Source organism: Zonotrichia leucophrys, chromosome 4 (genome assembly GCF_028769735.1).
Source record: "Zonotrichia leucophrys gambelii isolate GWCS_2022_RI chromosome 4, RI_Zleu_2.0, whole genome shotgun sequence".
Taxonomy (NCBI): domain Eukaryota; kingdom Metazoa; phylum Chordata; class Aves; order Passeriformes; family Passerellidae; genus Zonotrichia; species Zonotrichia leucophrys.
This window is the reverse complement of record NC_088173.1, coordinates 48,160,776-48,178,365: the sequence shown is the minus strand read 5'-3', so window position 1 is coordinate 48,178,365 and position 17,590 is coordinate 48,160,776. Positions and strand designations below refer to the sequence as shown.

General features: G+C 44.8%; 1 protein-coding gene across 9 annotated transcripts in view; it reads left to right on the top strand.

Annotated features, from left to right (window-relative positions):
- Nucleotides 1–17,590, top strand: part of JADE1 (jade family PHD finger 1) — a 133,719-nt gene that overhangs the window by 112,548 nt on the left and 3,581 nt on the right. For all 9 annotated transcript variants that reach the window (XM_064711555.1, XM_064711557.1, XM_064711561.1 and 6 more), the window contains 7 exons: nucleotides 2,695–2,852; nucleotides 5,742–5,929; nucleotides 9,843–10,054; nucleotides 11,242–11,409; nucleotides 12,578–12,694; nucleotides 14,930–15,460; nucleotides 17,028–17,145. In XM_064711555.1, the coding sequence (XP_064567625.1) occupies nucleotides 2,695–2,852; nucleotides 5,742–5,929; nucleotides 9,843–10,054; nucleotides 11,242–11,409; nucleotides 12,578–12,694; nucleotides 14,930–15,460; nucleotides 17,028–17,145 (1,492 nt within the window). The remainder of the gene's footprint in view (nucleotides 1–2,694; nucleotides 2,853–5,741; nucleotides 5,930–9,842; nucleotides 10,055–11,241; nucleotides 11,410–12,577; nucleotides 12,695–14,929; nucleotides 15,461–17,027; nucleotides 17,146–17,590) is intronic.

Genomic DNA, 17,590 nt, shown 5'->3' with positions numbered 1-17,590 from the left:
AAAATACTACACTGCAGACTTTGTAGAAGCTGCAAAGAAAGGATTAGCTCTGGGGGAATGGAATTTCTCATTTATTGCACTTGCCCAGGACATGTATTCCTTACACATTAGTGGGTGGTGTTGAGGAAAAAGTGCTTTATTAATCTCCCTAATGACAGTGTACCTGAGTCTCAGAGAAGAGTTTTCACCAGCAGAATGCCATTCAGTGTGAACTGTGCCTAGTACTGGTGGTTTCCAAACTCCTTTGCTTGTTGGCTGTTAAAAGACCTTTTTTTTTTTTTGCCAATGTGGAGATCCCTGGTGAATTTATTCTTGTTTACAATAGGTTTGTTTTCCTTAGTTACCTTTCATGCCTCTCTTAGAAGTAGCCCCTTATACCTCCTTTTGAGAACCACCTTGTGAAAGGCTATCAAGAAATCATCTGAGATAATTAGGAGTCTTGCTGTTGGGTTTTTGGTGTGCTTCTGCTTTCTCCTCTCCCTTACCTTTTGCTGTCAGAATCTCTGCAGTTTTGTGCTGTTCTCTCCTGTTTTCTCAGTCTGGATGAGCTTCTCTTGTGCTTCCCTTTAGCTCTGCTCCCCAACCTCTCCCTCCTGCTCTGTCCCTGCTCCCTGCTCACTGCTGGCAGCAAAGTGACACTCAGGGACTCCCTGGGTGAAATCCTGGGCTCATTGAACTTGGTGGCAGAATTCCCACTGACTTCAGCGTGGCCAGGGTTTCACCCTTTAGCTTTGAAGTGTTCAGTGCTTCTGAGAGCCAGCACTTCTGTAAGCTCTGCTTTCCTCCAGGCACTCTGATTGCATCAGCAGCCAGAGCAGAAAGAATGGTGTCATGGGGCCACTGGCCTGGGAAAGGAGTTTCTTGGCTGTCAGGTGCTGCATTAGCTTTGCTTCTGAGGGAGTTCTGTGACAAATTTATCCAAGAGCCTGAGTTATTTTGGCTCTGAGATTGAGCGAGATTTGTGTCCCATTTTATATTTTTAGTCTTCTCTTAATTTGACTTTTGATTGCTTTAAGTCAAATCACTTAAAAGTGCAGAATCCCCTGGCCAGCTGTGCTTGTTTGTTTTGTGAGCCCATTTACTTTGTGGCTTACTTTTTATTTCTTGATTGAAGCCTCACAGGACTCGTAATTTAATTGTTTTAAACATCTCATTATATTTCATTACCAGCATTCACCCTGTTCTTCATATGGCAATCTTTTTCTTTACTTTTTAATGTTGGCAGTTTTTCCTGAACATGTCAAGACAAGTGTTAAGAAAAATGTCATGATTTGATGCTATTTTAATGACAAAACCAGAGTAGAAACAGAAACATATGTAGACAGAAGTGGGACAGTATGTGTGTGTTGGGAGGGGGGAGAGGTTTTGAGATGTGGCAAGGCAAATCACACTTGAAAAACATTGTCAGAAGTGTAATTAGCCATCAGATAGACTAAAATGCTTCCCAAAAATCCTGGGTTTTCAGGTGTGTGGGTGGTGGGTGATGGAAGTGGCTGCCTGGGTTGCTGTCTGTGCACATCTGGTTCTGCCTCAGCCACACAGCAGCGGGCTGGGGCTGAGGTGGCAGCATGGCCATTGCTCTGGGGCTGGGAGGATGGCTCACTTTGCCCCCTGAGTAGCCTCACAAGGAGTCTGAGAGCACTGCCCTGAAAATCCAGAGTTTTTTCTGCTGTAGCTGCAGTGTGGGGCTCTGTGGATGCTGGTTCTGACCACCACTGACTGAGAAGTCTGCAGAGAGCTCTACCTGTCATCTTCTTGTCCTGGTGGTGCTAATCTTCTTGTCACCTTGCTTTTTAACCCTCTCCTTTGAATGAGGCATGGAGTAGTTAGAAATTAGTGTTGTGGAGGTGAGGAGGGCCTTGCCTTTTGCAGGGAGCAGGAGGTGGGAAGGGTTGGAACTCATGCCAGCAAGTGCAGGCTTGTAGCTGGGATGCCTGTGATAGCAGCACTTGGCTGAAGCTGCCACAGGAGTGAATCACTTTTTTATTTCATTCTGTGCCTTGTTGAAGACAGCATGGCTGCTTGTTGGTGGCTGCTAACCCACAGGTTGCTAAACATCCTGCTGGCTTTAGAGCTTGATGGCTGTGCAAAGGAAAATTACAGCTGTGACACAGAGGTGTCTGGAGCTGATTGAATAAATAGCTGTGCTGAATGGGGAGCTGCCTCCAGAATTCCAGTTTGGTTTTATTTTTTATCTTTTGGGTTATTTTTATAAGTACTTGCACAAAGAGTCATCTTCTTAGAATTTCCTCTTGAGGCTGGTCATGGTGGAGTCATGCCTTGATTTCTACCACAGGGAATTTCTAGAATGTCTTGGTATGAGTCAGAGCTCCAATAATTTAAAAAAGAAAATTCCAAAAAGCCTGGGAGCAAAAATGAATCTTTTTTTTTTTTGTGTGCTGCTTGGAGCTCCTGCAGCTTTTATTGCAGCCAGTATGGAGATGAAAGCGAGTAACACCTTTTAGAGCAAGTGTGCAGTGCAGGAGGAGCTGCAGGACGTGTAGTGCAGTTAGGGGAAATCATGCAGTCAGTATTTGTGCCCTCAGCCACCCCTTTCCCTGCCATGAAGCCAATCCCTGTTCTGCAGTGGGCTGGTGGCACAGTGTCCTTGTGTTACCCTGAAGCTGTCAATGCTCAATATCAAATGTCAGTGTCTCTGTTTTTGTTTTTCTCTCTTGGTCCCTCTCTTTGCAGGTGTTCAGAACGGACCTGATCACTGCCATGAAGTTACATGACTCCTTCCAGCTGAACCCTGACGAGTACTATGTGCTGGCAGATCCCTGGAGGCAGGAGTGGGAAAAGGGAGTTCAGGTGCCTGTTAGCCCAGGGACCATCCCAGAACCAGTAGCCAGGTACCATTTGGAGGAATGGGAATAAATACACACATGTTTGTGCTGCATTGCCTTGGCTTCCTGAGCTTTGTTGCACAGGAAGGTCTTGGTTCTCAGCGATGAACCTGGAATCACCTTTTGGAATGGTCAGAGAGGTCAAGAGTCAGGCCTGTTCTGCCCATATGGAACACAAATGTCAAAGGACTGTTTTTGGCAATGGGATGTGATAAGAGAACATTAAAAATAGCTTCTATTTTTAAGCCAGACTTGAGCTCACTTATCATTGCTGGAAGAGCCCTTGGCTGGTGTTCCTTCTGCATATTTCCAAGCCATGGGTTCTTTTCAAGGAACAGTTGGACAAACCAGGCTTAAGGGCTAGAGAAAACACAGCATTTATTTTGTTTTCATAGAGTTTTTTTGTGATTTCTTTTATTAACCTAAGAAATTGATTGTGCAACATTTCAGCTGTTTTAAAAACCATCCAGATGTTCATGTAACTAAATAATGTGAGATTTTCTAGCTCTTATCCAAAAGCCCCTTATTTTCCTTGCCATGTTTGTTGCACATAGACACTGTTTCCTGTTTCAAATTAAACACTGCAGTCCTAAGGGCAGGAGTGTGCTGCAGCCCATTTTATGCTTAGTAGGGATTGGAGAAAATAAGAGCAAGGCTTTTTGCCATTTAATCATTCTAGATCTCTTTGAGTCAGTCCAGGCTGGCCCATAAGGCATTACCAAACAACCCACCACTGCTGGTGGGACCACAGCAGCTCAGTCCTTGGTACACAGCAAAAAAATTGTGATGGTGGAGCACTGATTGCTTCTTGTAAGGTCTGTATCTGCCAGCTTTAGCCTTGGATGAAGGGGGCCTCAGGAAAGTTTGTGTTGATTTTCTTCTGTGCAGCCACCTGCAGAGTGCCCCACTAGGAGGGGCTGACCTGCACATCTGGGAAATCTGTCCATCCTTCTTCTGAAGGATTGGACCTGGAGCTCCAAGGACAAGGTGGCATTTTGCCCTCTGCTCTGCAGTGCAGGAGATGGGAACCCTTTGCCTGCTCCACACTGAGCTGTCCCAGTCCCTGCAGAGACACACACACACACACTGTACATGTGCACTCACACTGCCTGCTCCTCTCTGATTCCTCTTTCAGCACCTCCCAAGGCTGTGGGAGGGCCACACACTCCTGAGGAAAAATCTCCCAGGGGATCCCTGCCCTGTGTCAGGAGGGGCTTTGGTGGCTATAGCAGGCCCAGGTACTCACTTGGGAGAGAACTGTTCTCTGCCAAAGGCAATAGAGCTGTTGGCCCAAGTTTAAGATGGTGAGAGGCAGGGAAAGAAGGCAGCACAGGGATAGGTATTGGCACAGCAGGCACCACTCCTTGATTTCTTGTGTAGTCCTAGCTGGTCACAGGGGCTGTTTGATGCCTGGGTATTGTTCTCTTTGCTCCCTCACAGAACACTCAGAGAGCCCTGCCCTGGTGCTGCTGGAGTGTAGGAACACTTGTGAGTTTGAGAGGGAAAGGGGTGGTTCTGTACATGGAATAAGCAATAGGCAGATCATAGAGCCAAGGCTGTACGGGGAGAACATAGCAGTGAATAAAAGGCCATGACTGGTGAGGGCAGAGGAGCAGGAGACAGAAGTGAGGCTGTGTGGAGATTCACTGTGAACATGTGCTCAGAATGACAATTCAGCTCAATGGCTTTCAGTGTGTAGTAAAGGTTGCCTTTTTTTTTTAACTTCTTTCTAGCAGAAATAAAGCCAGGAAAGGGAGTTGTTTTGAGGTCAGAGTCACTGTGCTTGTTTCTTCTGTGCCACTGCTGTGGCAAGGTGCTGCCCAGAGGTTATGGTTTTCACAGAGAGGTGCTCAGGAAGGAATTTATGATAGAGAAGTGCCCAGTTTAAAGTACATTCTCTGTGAAGACACAGTAGTCTGTAACCCTTGAACACTCTGCAATATGACCAGAAACAGTTTGGGCAGCGCAGCTAGGCTGGCAAGGCCATTCACATTTGTATTTTTCACAACACCTCAGAAGCTCCAAATTCAGCATTTGGCTCTTGCTCACCATTTCTCTGAAATAAGCTAGAAGAGGGGAAGCTTGAGGGATGCGCATGACTGAAATTAGTAGAGGATTTACAGAGATCTGTGTGCAAATACAGCAGCAGCAGCAGATCAGGGTCTCTGCTAGGAGTTAACATAATGGGGACAGAACAGAGTGGGGTACGGAGGCTGTCCTACTCCTGGTGGGGTTTAGGCTGTTCCCAGCAGAGAGTTGTGGCAACACAGGGTGGTGCAATCTCCTCCCTTTTGGCACCAGCACCCCAAAAATTCACCTCCAGTGGTAGTGCAGGAGGCAGGCATTTGGAGCGTGGCTGTTGCTCCTGGAGGGACTGGAATTGTGTTGTGAGGTGCATTTCATCCAAGCTCAGTGTCAGTGTGTGCTGTTGGCTAACAGAAAGGGCAATGTCCTCTACTGAGATAGCCAGAAATGTTTTTTTTCATTTTTTCCTTGAATGTTCTTACGGTCAGTATTTTAGTTAAAAAAAAAAGTCTTAAACCAGAGTTTAACGTGTGTATATATGGCAGCCACTATGTAAATACAGCATCCCTGCTTTGGCTTTAAAAGTTTGAATTTCAGGTAAGAGCAAGCACTGCTCTGTCCTCTAATATTTCATTTTATTTAGAATTCTGGCAATGAATTGGATTTCTAGACAACTCCAGTTAAATTCTTACCCCAATGAGTTCTGGAAGTGCCTGGAACTGTTTTCCCACCTCAGTGGTGCCAGGTGTTTGCTGGGACAGTTAGGTGGCTGCCGCTGCTGCTTGTTGGTCACTTAGAGCAAAGAATGTGGAATTTTCCAGGGCTGAGCCTCCCAGCACTCCTCACGGCTGCCTGCCTCGTCTGTTTCAGAGTGGTGTCCGAGACAAAAGCCGTCACCTTCACGCGGCCCAGGAAATTCATCGTGTCCTCGGGCGCGGAGCCGCCGGAGCTGGGCTACGTGGACATCCGGACCCTGGCGGACAGCGTGTGCCGCTACGACCTCAACGACGTGGACGTGGCGTGGCTGCAGCTGGCCAATGAGGAGTTCAAAGAAATGGGTGAGCACTCAGGGATTTGCTGCCTTTTTGTTTCTTTTTGAAGCTGGAAGCCTTAAGGATAATTTCAGGGGGTACCGGTTGTCGGTTCTTTTGGGTTTGGATTGAAGGTGCTTGAGACAGTAATTTGTGTTTGTACTCAGGTGTTTATTATTTCTCACCAGTGAAAGTCTCATTACTGTGAGTTTGGCAGCTTTTCATTAGAAGGTACAAAATGGCCAACAATCTCTTGTTACAAGGTCTTTTAAGAATAAGGTATCCAATTAAGAACTGACACCTAGATTATTTTCCTTTTTAGCCTGGTAACTGATCTTTGGAAGTATGCAATGCAGACTTTTCTGCCCAATGCTACCCAATATGCTGCCCAAACCCATGAAGAAGAAACCTAGGATGACACCCTGTGCCCTCCATCTTGCTTCTATTTACAACATACTAAAAATCCCAAAATTTAAATTTCTCACTAAGTGATACACTTAACACTACTCTCTATAATCTTATCTCACACTTTTGTGGATTTTAGTGTGTCTTGAAGTCTAGGAAACTTTCTCCATGAATGAGGGTCAAAGTCAGTGCTGCCCTAGGGGTCAGGACAGTCCAGAGCAGACAGAAATATTCCCAGTGCCCTGGGTTTCCACAGGCAGCAGTGGGAAGAAGTAGTAGATGTATGAGGAGGTAGTAATCATGTGAGCAGAGCTGATGTGATTAAGCCCTAAGATAGGTTTTGATAACTCCTGTGCTGTATCTGCTTAGACCTGGTCAGAATCTGGTCACATGTTTTGGTTTTTTTTCTCTACTGCTTTCCATCTCACAAAGTTCCCAGTTTGCCATCCTGGTTCTCCAAGGGAGCATCAGAGAGACCACCCTGGTAGTTTTCCCAGGTAGTCCTATTTCATTATTTTAGCTCATGGTGTTCAGTGCAGAGAAGGCAAGACAAGTTGTTTGGCAGCTTTAGAGAATCTGTGCCAGCTGAGTGGCACAAGGAATGGATCAGGGAAGAATTCCTACGCTGATTTATTGGAGGGAGCTCCCAAGCCTCACTGTGACTGTGTGCTGTAGTTCCAAAACCTTGTTTGGCAGAGGGAAAATGCTGTGCCAGGAAGAGGTTTGGACATGTTGGTGAACACCTTTGGTTTTTGTTTTGGCCCTGTGGCACTTCCCTGCTTTGGGCTGCAGTTTAGTCAAACATGTTTTACCTGGCTGTAGCCCCTTGCTGGCATGGCTGAAGAACTGGTAAACCACAAAATGACCATTTATAATTCTGTTTCTCATTCTAAACCAACACATGAAAGAAACAGATGATGTCTTGAAAAAAGCCAGGCCTTTTTCCAGATCTCACATCAGCCCTGCTCAAGTTTAGTGTTGGGCTTAGAGGGTTTCAGTTTATGGTTCCAGAGTTTAGGTTACCTTTCCAGTTATCTTCAGGAGAACAGCAGCAGCAAGTTCCCTTGGCTTTTCTTGGGGGAAAAATCTACTTTTTATTGTTTGTTTGGTATCCAGTCTGTCTGTTTTTTTGCCAAAACCAGATGAGGACTCCTGTAGTGGGATGTGAGCAGCACAAGAGGGGCAGATTTGTACCTCTGCAAGGAAGCCCCATTCTGCTACACCAGCATAACCTTTAAAGGTACATGCTGCACATGGCACAGTGAACAGCTAGAATTTGTTGGATCTCAGGTTTTGGTGTAGTTTTTTGGGGTTTGTTTGCTCTAAATCATTACCCACTCAGTTCTGCTGTATGCAGAGGGAAGGAAATGCTCATGTAAGTACCAGGCAGTATGTTGGGAGTCTTGAAAGATATACATGGGTGCTTGGTCAGACACTCCACACTGCAGATACTACAAATGGGCATTTGAAAAGTGAGCTACTTCCTGATCTGCACCTGGAGCACTTCCTTATGGTGTCCCTGGGGCCATGAGTTCCCTGTGTTTCCTTTGATCCCTGTAGGAGTGCTTCAGGTACTGAGAACATGCAGTGGTTGTTGTAAAAGGATGTCTGTGAGCATCTGAACAGGAGCTGCAGCTCATGTTCCCCTTTCTGTAACCCTTGCAAAAGCACAGGCCTGTCACTGTCATATTTTCTGAAAAATCCCTTCACCAGGATTTCTTCTCCTGGGAAGTTGAGAAGCCTGAGAGAAAAATGTAAAAAATAATTATCTGATTTGCTTCTCCTGTGTTTGCTGCTTTGGAATGTGGTTGGAGATTGGTTGGAGATTGTTTACCAAGAGGTGCAAGTTTGATTGGTTTCATGTGAATTGTTTTTACTTAATGACCAATCACCATCAGCTCTGTCAGACTCTGAGGAGTCAGTCATGAGTTTCATCATTTATTCTTGTTAAGCCTTCTGTCTGTATCCTTTCTCTTTCTTTAGGATAGTTTAGTATAGCATTAATACAATACAATATAATATAACAATCAGCCTTCATGGCTGAGAGCATGGAATCAGATTCATCTCTTCCCTCATCCTGGGGACCCTAAAAACTCAACACAAGCAGTCAGTCACGTCTCCAAGGGTCACTTACAAAGTGAGAGCAGATAGGATTCAGTTGGAAGCTGGTGTAAAACCTGCCATCATCTGCTTTGCTGGTGCAGCGGTTCTGGGTTGCAGGGCAAAATCCTTTCATCAGCAGGATTTTGGATGTTCCCTCTTGCTGCTTTTCACTGCTCAGTTTGGGTAGCATGGGATGCACTGATCCCTGCTGCAAGGATTTACCTGTCAGCAAGGGAAGCTGGAAGTACTTTTGTGGAGTGTTTGTCTTCTGATCTGGAGGAGCTAGAGAGTTTTTTTATTCTTTGTTTTGTGGGATTTTTTGGCTCAGTTTTTCACAGGGAAAGCTGAAAGGAGAGTTTTCTTGTTAAAACACCCATCCAGAGGTTGCCATCTCCTCTTTGTCCTAGTTTCAGCTAGGATAGAGCTAATTTCTTCTCAGTAGCTGTTACCAGGTGATGTGGTTTGGATTTGTAATGAGAATGGTGTTGATAACACACTGATATTTTGGGGTCTGTTCCTGTCCTAAATCAGGGGCTTTTTTTTCCTTGTTCTTTCCTTTTTTCTTTCATGCTTTGTCAGGGAGCAGGTGAGCAAAAGCAACTGGGAGGGAGCACAGCCAGGACAGGTGACCCAAACTGACCAAAGGGATGTTCTCCATGACAGAAGGTCATGCCCAGGATATAAACTGGGGGAGCTCCTTGAGAAGGGAGGCCTTTCAATTTCCAAAAAAAATCTGAATTATAAAATACCAAAACATAATGGGTCTGTAACTGTGTGTCATGAATAATTTTCTGATGGATGATGTTGGAAAAGAGGAAATTTCAGTTTAGATATTGCATTTAGTTATTGTCCCATATTTTGATGTTGCATTTATTAGTTTTTCACTTTTTAAAACAATTTATTGTTGTAGGCTCTGATGGAGACCTCAGTTGGGATTGCATCTTGTTGGGGTTGGAACTTGTGATAAACCAACAACTGTTGTTAGAAATTGCAGATTCCCTCCAAGTATCATAGAAGGTTTTCTCATGTATTTTCTCCCCCTGCTCCATAAATTTTGGTTCAAAATACTTCCAAATCTTTCATCAAAGAGTCAACATCTGGGTGGCAGAATTGGAACAAAAGCTCTAGTGGTTGGATGGTGCTGTCCCAGAAGGAAAAATGAGAACAAAACTAGGACAAAATCAGTCTTGGAAAGTTTTTCTTAGAATTTGAAAGATTTGGACACTCCACTTTTGTTAGTTTAATACAGTTATAAGACAGCTTTGCCATTTTTTAACAGTTTCCCTGGTTTATGCTGGAACAGGCATGATTGTCTGGAACAGGAATGAAACGTGTCTGTGTGGGGATTGGCTGTTCAGAAACAAAGTGGAGCTGGTTGTGGTGATGGTTATCACTCTTTTCTTCAAGTATGTGAACAGCTGCTGTTTTTCAGGGATGCTGGAGCTGGATGAGTACACCATGGAAAGGGTGATGGAGGAGTTTGAGCAGCGCTGCTACGATAACATGAGCCATGCCATCGAGACGGAGGAAGGGCTGGGCATTGAGTACGACGAGGACGTCGTCTGTGACGTGTGCCAGTCTCCAGATGGAGAGGATGGCAATGAAATGGTGTTCTGTGACAAATGCAATATCTGCGTGCACCAGGTATGGCAGCAGCACGGTGTCAGGTGGTAGCAAACTGTTCTAAAAAAGGACAATCAGTAGGGACACAGGTGGGGTTTATTCCAGAGAGCTGTGCTAAGGAAGCACTGATGTGTGTCACCTTTCTGTGGTACTTCAGAAATGTTCTTAATGTAAAATATACAGTTTTAGCCTGTTCCCATGGATGCTTCTTACTCTGGCAAGTGCCTTCCCATCAGCCTGTCCTTCCTTCCCAGCTTTAACAAGTTTCTATTGTCATTCAGTGTTTGGAAACATTGCTGGTTGAATATGAACCAGCAATGTGCCTTGGTGGCCAAGAAGGCCAATGGCATCCTGGCCTGCATTAGGAATTGTGTTGCCAGCAGGAGCAGGGAGGTCATCCTCCCCCTGTACTCAGTGCTGGTGAGGCCACACCTTGAGTGCTGTGTCCAGTTCTGGCCTCTCAGTTTGGGAAGGACGTTGAGATGCTTTAGTGCATCCAGAGAAGGGCAACAAGGCTGTGAGGGGCTTGGAACACAAAGCCTATGCGGAACATTTGAAGGAACTGAGGCTATTTAGCCTGGAGAAGAGGAGGCTTAGAGGTGACCTTATTGCTCTCTACACCTTCCTGAAGGGAGGCTGTACACAGCTGGGGTTGGTCTCTTCCACCAGGCAGCACTGACAGAACCAGAGGACACAGTCTCAAGCTACATCAGGGAAGGTATAGGTTGGATATCAGGAAAAAACTCTTCACCAAGAAAATAAGTACTGGAATGCTCTTCCCATGGTGCTAGAATCACCATCTCTGTACGTGTTTAAAAAGCCTGGACATGGCACTTGGTGCTATAGTATAGTTGAAGTATTAGGGCATAGGTTGGACTTGATGATCTTAGAGGTCTCTTCCAACCTCAGCATTCTGTGATAAAGGACTAGGCCTGTGTACAAGTGACTGTCCCACAAGATACACTGAGCAAAGTTGGTTTTTCAGACCTGTAGGGTTTCTCTGACCACATCAAACCTGCAACTGAAGTGCGTTAAAGCCGATGGTAATTGGGATAGAGGGCTCCATAAGGACACGACCTTTTGAAAAACCTGCCCTTAATTATTTACCATCCTGCACTTTTCCCTGTGAGTAAAAATAACTCAGAGAGATGTTTGAGGCTGTGTGAAAGCATCACTGAGGTGTTTGCTGTGCTCTCTTTGCCCCACAGGCGTGCTACGGGATCCTGAAGGTGCCCGAGGGCAGCTGGCTGTGCCGCACCTGCGCGCTGGGCGTGCGGCCCAAGTGCCTGCTGTGCCCCAAGAAGGGCGGCGCCATGAAGCCCACCCGCAGTGGCACCAAGTGGGTGCACGTCAGCTGTGCTCTCTGGATCCCAGAGGTGGGTGCTGCTTGCTTCGTGGAACCCTGAACGCTGAGAATTGCAGACTTTCTGTGCTGAACCCCAAGAGAAAACTGCTTTTCACCTGAGGCCGTGGCGAAGTTTCCAAAATTGAATTGTAAAAGTTGTAGAACTGGGATTACGGGCGTGTAGTTTGAATAGAAGTGTTTAATGTCACAGGGTGGAAAACTTAAGAGTTTAAGGTTTTAGAATATAGTAATATATATAAAGCAAGATGGAGGTTTGGTCCTTCTTCTTCACCTTCTTCTTCACCTTCTTCACCTTCTTCTTCACCTTCTTCTTCATGGCTTTGGGTGGTTTTGTGTAATTGGACAGAAAAGTCCGCATTGCGGACTTCAAGTGATTAGTTTTTGGGTTAAAAGTTAAAATAATTTAGGTGTCATTTCTTAATTGGACAGTTTATCCTTAAAGGCCTTGTAGAGAGAGAGATACAGCTGCATTTTTTAGTTTGTTAGAGTGAAGTGCTGTAGAACTCACAGTTTGTGAGACTGTAATATAGATAAAAACTAATAAACCTCTGAGTCCAAACAGGAAATACTGTCTTGCTCATTTAATCCTGATCCTGGTAAAAAAAGAAGCAAAGACTCCACAGGTGCTGTTCCTGGGATTCTGGGAGAGGAAAAAAACAATAATGCTTCCTTAAAGCATTATTCAACTTCAAAATGAGCATAAAAGTTTCGTGGTTAGGTAAAAAGTCTGGCAGGGGATGATGCTTCACCTGTAAAGAAACTGATTAAATCCCCTCTGTCAATCAGAATTAGGCCTTGGAAAACGAGGCCTTTGCTGCTGGCAAAGCTCATTTAACAAGGACACCAGATAGCATTTCACTTTGTAAACAGAACATTAAAGGTGAATCAGGAAAGTTTGACTATGAGAACCCACAGGAATTCTGTCAGATTCAAAGTGTTCATCCTGTATGATAATCTTAAATTGGTGGGCTTCACCTTGAAACTGGTTGGTTTGTTCACAAAGTGAGAAACGGATTTTTTTTTTTTTTTTCAAAAAGAGTTTTAGATCCTGATTAAATGAGGAATTTGGGACACACTAAGTTGTATATACAGACAAGGAATATGACTTCTCTAATAAAATTGTTTATTTAGTTAACAGTGTCATAGTCACTCCAATTTTTTGACCATTTTTCTCTTAGGTGAGCATCGGAAGCCCTGAAAAAATGGAACCCATCACAAAAGTTTCCCACATTCCCAGCAGTAGGTGGGCACTGGTGTGCAGCCTTTGTAATGAAAAAGTTGGAGCTTCTATACAGGTAATTTAACCACATAAATATCCACATGTGTTTTGTCAGGTTTTAGTAGATAGGAAATGTGTTTTCTCATTGTTACTGTGGACTTCACTGACCTGATCTGCACCAGAGCATTTTACACTGGGCAGTGTTTCTTGTGCATAGTTATTTTGGGTTGTTAGCTGTAAGGCACCTGTAGACCCTTTACAGGGGAAAACCATTCATTAATCCTTTTAAGAAAAATTTAAAAATCTATAAAGACTGAGAAAACATATTACCAAACCTGAGATTTTTGAAAGAGGAAACACTGGGACAGCAGACAAGATGTTGATCTCCTTTACTTGAGAATAAATGATGAGGGAGTGTAAGGACAGGTGGACCCATTTGGGGCAGTGTTGTGCTTGTGTAGGAAAAGACAGTAAAAGGTAGCTCAGCATTGTGGTGATGCTCCTCATCCTCAGAGCACTTCCAGCAGCAGAACAATCCTCAGGAAGCTCCCTGAGACAGAGAGGGATGGTACTACAGTCTCATAAGGAGGCTGAAGTAGAGCTTTTGCTTCTGGGGCTAGCCTGGTGGTCAGACCAGCATTAGGACACAAAAATGGCTCAAGTCCTACACTGTTTGAAATGAGTTTATCCCCATTTCCCTTTTCTCCTCTGCCCCACATCATTTGACTGAGGATGCCAGGAAGAGCTGTAAATCAGCAACACAGCAGCAGGTCCAGTGAAACCTGTCACAGGCCACTTCCATGTGAGGAATGTATGAAATAGTAAGTGTTAACTAGAGAAAATAAATCTGTCCACAGCATATAAATTTGCAACCACAATCCCTCCTTGCAGAGCCATCCCCTTCCTCTTGGCTGCTGTTAGGTAGCTGAAGCTGTTTTTGTCTGTTCTCCAGGCCACCTTCTGATATGTGCACAACAATTAGGAAAAGTGGCAGCTGGAAGTGTGTGTCAGGCTGGTCAGGGAGCAGCTGCTGTAAGCTGGGAAAAGCAGGATTGCTTATTCCCCCAGGTTCAGCAGATTTCCTCCCAGTGAGACAGGCTTTCCTCTCTTCTCCCAGCAAAACATGAGCTGCAGCAAGAGCTAATTATGGCTAAAGCACTTCTCTCTACTGCCCAGTGTTCCAGTTGGGATGCTCCTGGCCTGTGTTAGTAGGAGAGGAAAGGGCAAAAGATGCTTTGGTATTTTTAAATTCTTTTTCTATGTTGCTTTTATTAAAGACTGCTCATTTGAAACCTGTGCAGTTTAAACCCTGCCATACCTTTATAAGCCATCTGGCTGCTGAGTCAACCTGAGCAGGAAAACCCAGAGGGGAGAGAGATTTGGCTTCTTTACAAAGCACTGTGCAAACATCCCAGTGCACTGTGTTGCTCTTTCAGGGTCGGTGGCTTGGATTAAACATAGTTTTGTTTCCTAGTTTGGAACACTAATGCTCATTTCCACTTCAAATCCTGTTCACCAGAGGTGTGAGTGGCTCCAAACACATATGTATGTGTGTTTGTGTATACATACATATTTATATGTATTTAAACCTTTCAGCTGGTGGCTGGTGGTATGTATGATAGAATTTTGCAAAAGGAAATTAGATATAATGGAAATGAAGTGCTAAATCAGCTGAACTAGTGCCCATCACTCTATGATGGCTGAATTCACTGAGTAGGAAGAAAAATGACAACATTTGAATTTCCTGTTTTCCTCCTCTCCAAGGTGAAGTGAAGGCTGTGAAATGAAGTAATGGTTGACAGTGATTTAATATTCGACATTATAAAATTGGGATAATGGGGAAAAAATTCCCTTTGGTTGAGGCCTTTTGGATAGCATGGATCCAGGTGCTGGGAAAGACTTTTAATTAAAACTCTCAGACTGGCCTGGAGCCACCACAATGTTTTTTCTTCCCCCTGGTGCTGACACATTCCAAAGGAGAACACTGTACTTCAGTAACGGTGTGCTGTGCACAAGTGGCTCTGGTGTCACTGGGAATGTTCCTCTTGTGGCGTTTTGTGCATGGAATGGCGTGCTGGGGCTGGAGGGGGGTTAAACACTCCTGTCCCTCTGGGCCACTTGATCCTTGGCTGGCCTGAAGGCACTAAGTCATAACCCCAATTAAAGGGAGCAAGGAAGTGCATGCAGCCAGAAGCAGGGCGCGGTGACAAGGTTCTTCCAAAGCAGCCCCAACTTCTCCAACAGTTCTAGGCAGTGCGGCTTCTTAACTTTTATATTTATTTGGTTAATTGTAATTCATTGTTTCCTCTAGTGTTCAGTGAAGAACTGCAGAACAGCCTTTCACGTCACGTGCGCCTTCGACCGCGGCTTGGAGATGAAGACCATCCTGGCAGAGAACGACGAGGTGAAGTTCAAGTCCTACTGTCCCAAGCACAGCTCCACCAAGAAAGGGGACGCTGAGACTTTGAGTGAAAGCCCAGCTCAGGAGAACAGGAATGGCATTCAGGACACCTCCCTTCCTGCCCACATGGACCCTTTCCACAGCATGGATCAAAACCAGGAGGAGGCCCACAGGGTCAGCCTCCGCAAGCAGAAGCTCCAGCAGCTGGAGGACGAGTTCTACACTTTCGTCGAGTCTTTGGAAGTGGCCAAAGTGCTGCGGCTGCCTGAGGAGCCCGTGGAATTCCTTTACCAGTACTGGAAACTGAAGAGGAAATCCAATTTCAATAAGCCTTTGATTACCCCAAAGAAGGATGAGGAGGACAATCTGGCTAAGCGGGAGCAGGATGTTCTGTTCAGGAGGCTGCAGCTCTTCACACACCTCCGGCAGGACCTGGAGCGGGTAAGCCCCGGCGCTGCCCGTGCTGGCCACAGTTAGCTGAGTTCCCACACTGTGCCCAGCCTGAGTGCAGCTCAGCTCAGAGCTGTGCTGTCAGGCAAGGCCATTCACACTAAATTTCTCCAGAGCACAGCAATTGCCCTTTGCACACAGAGGTCAGTCACGGGGCCAGCGGGTGTTGGCGTGTAGCGTTCAATCACCTGCAACTGCACTGTCGTGTTTTTGCTCGTGCCTTTTTACTGATTAACTCTGACTGTACTGCACCCCCAGCTGAAGCCTTTTCAGCCTTTAAGGGCTTTCCATGCTCCTTTCACCCAGTGAAAAGGATGATGAAACTTACCTTGTTTTGCAGCAGATCTGTTTTTCTTTGGCATACCAGAGTAGGATGATCAGTGTAGGTGTGGGAGGTAACTGATGTTTGATTTATTTAGGTCTTGAATGTTTGAAGAACAGTTCAATAAGATCAGTTTGGTGTTTCAATAAGTACATCTGATCCTGGATTCCTTTCTTTTTGGGGTAATTTAAGAGCTCTTAGAGCCAGAAAGAACACTGAAATTAGTTTTTCACGTCCCTGCAGCACGTGGCTCATGTGGGCCAAAGCTGGCTCAGGAGGTCCTACCTCAGTAACCTGTAGGTGAACCAGAGCCTCTCTTTCATAATACTGTCTAATCTTTAAATCAGGACAGCAGGTTCTCATGGATGCACTGCATCCTTTGTAAGGGATCTTGATGCCTAATTACTCTTACAATGAATTGCTGTAGTTTTTGATTTTTCTCCTAGTTTCAACTCCAGCCCAAGGACCTTCTGTAGCTGTTCAGATGGCCCAGATCCTAGCTGTTATCTGGGATCTTTTGTTCCTGCTCCCTGTGCTCAGGCTTTCTTGTCATCTTCTCTTTGATCAGCTAAATAATTAGTTTGTAACTATGTTCTCTGGATCTTAAATTATTGTGTGTGAATCCTTTAATTTCGAAATGTGATGTTAAAACAGGATATGTGATTTTAGTAGTATTTTAATGTTTTATTACTCTGTTCCCACTGATTGTTCAAGATAATTTGGATTTTAAAAAAGGGACCTTTACAAAAACAAACACACTTGTTACATTTCTCCAGATCAGGCCACAGGGTTGTAATTCACAGGGCACCACCTTGCACCACTGAGAGAGGAGCCTTAGAATCATCCACCTGTGCTTCTCAGTCATTCCCTCACCTGGGAAGTATACTGAGTACATTCTAGGATTTCCAACATTTCCCTAGTTTTTATGTGTGTGTGACTCAGGTGTTTGTAGAAGTTTCTTCTGTGCTGTGGTTCTCCAAATCTTATGGGATAATCTGTCAATTAAATTGCCTGTCAATTCAACAGATAATTTGTCAGTTAAGCAGACTCGTTCTCTAAGAATTGTGTTGAAGGCAGTTAAATTTAAATTGTTTAAATTCAAATGGTTTAAATTTTAATTGTACACCATTTATTTAAAAGGTGTGTAGTACTCCAGCTGAATTAATTGAAAACACAGGTAGGGCAATATCCTGGGAATACAATTCCTGTAAAACCCACGCCCTTGCTGTCTTCCAGGTGCGTAACCTCACTTACATGGTGACACGGAGAGAAAAAATCAAGAGATCTGTTTGCAAAGTTCAGGAACAGATATTCAACAGCTACACAAAGCAGTTGGAACAAGAAAGAGTTTCAGGTATGCCTCAGTGTTCCCTTCCTTGTGTCAGAGCACAGGGACAAGGTTTGCTTACAGGCTGTGAAGGACAAGCAGGGCCTCATTTGTTCTCATTTCATTCCCCAGAAAGATGAATACCTTCAAAATTCCTGCAGTGGCCAGATTATCCTTGAACTATTGAGTAACTAATAAACCATATTTGAGATAGCATCAGGGAGATCCACTTGCTGGTTGCTTTTTGCCTCTGTCTCTGAGGACAGAGGAGTGTTAGGACTTATGTTTGCTACAAGTGTAATTAGGAGCAGGTACAGGAAGATAAAACCATGACATAGCCACAGAGCTGTGACCTAAAAGTACAGGACAGGCAGCCAAATACCCATTTCTGATGTGAACACGTCAGGCATGAGGAGCAGAGTTAAAACAGGTACACTGCAAACTGGTGTTTATCTCCAGAGCTGTGAGATTG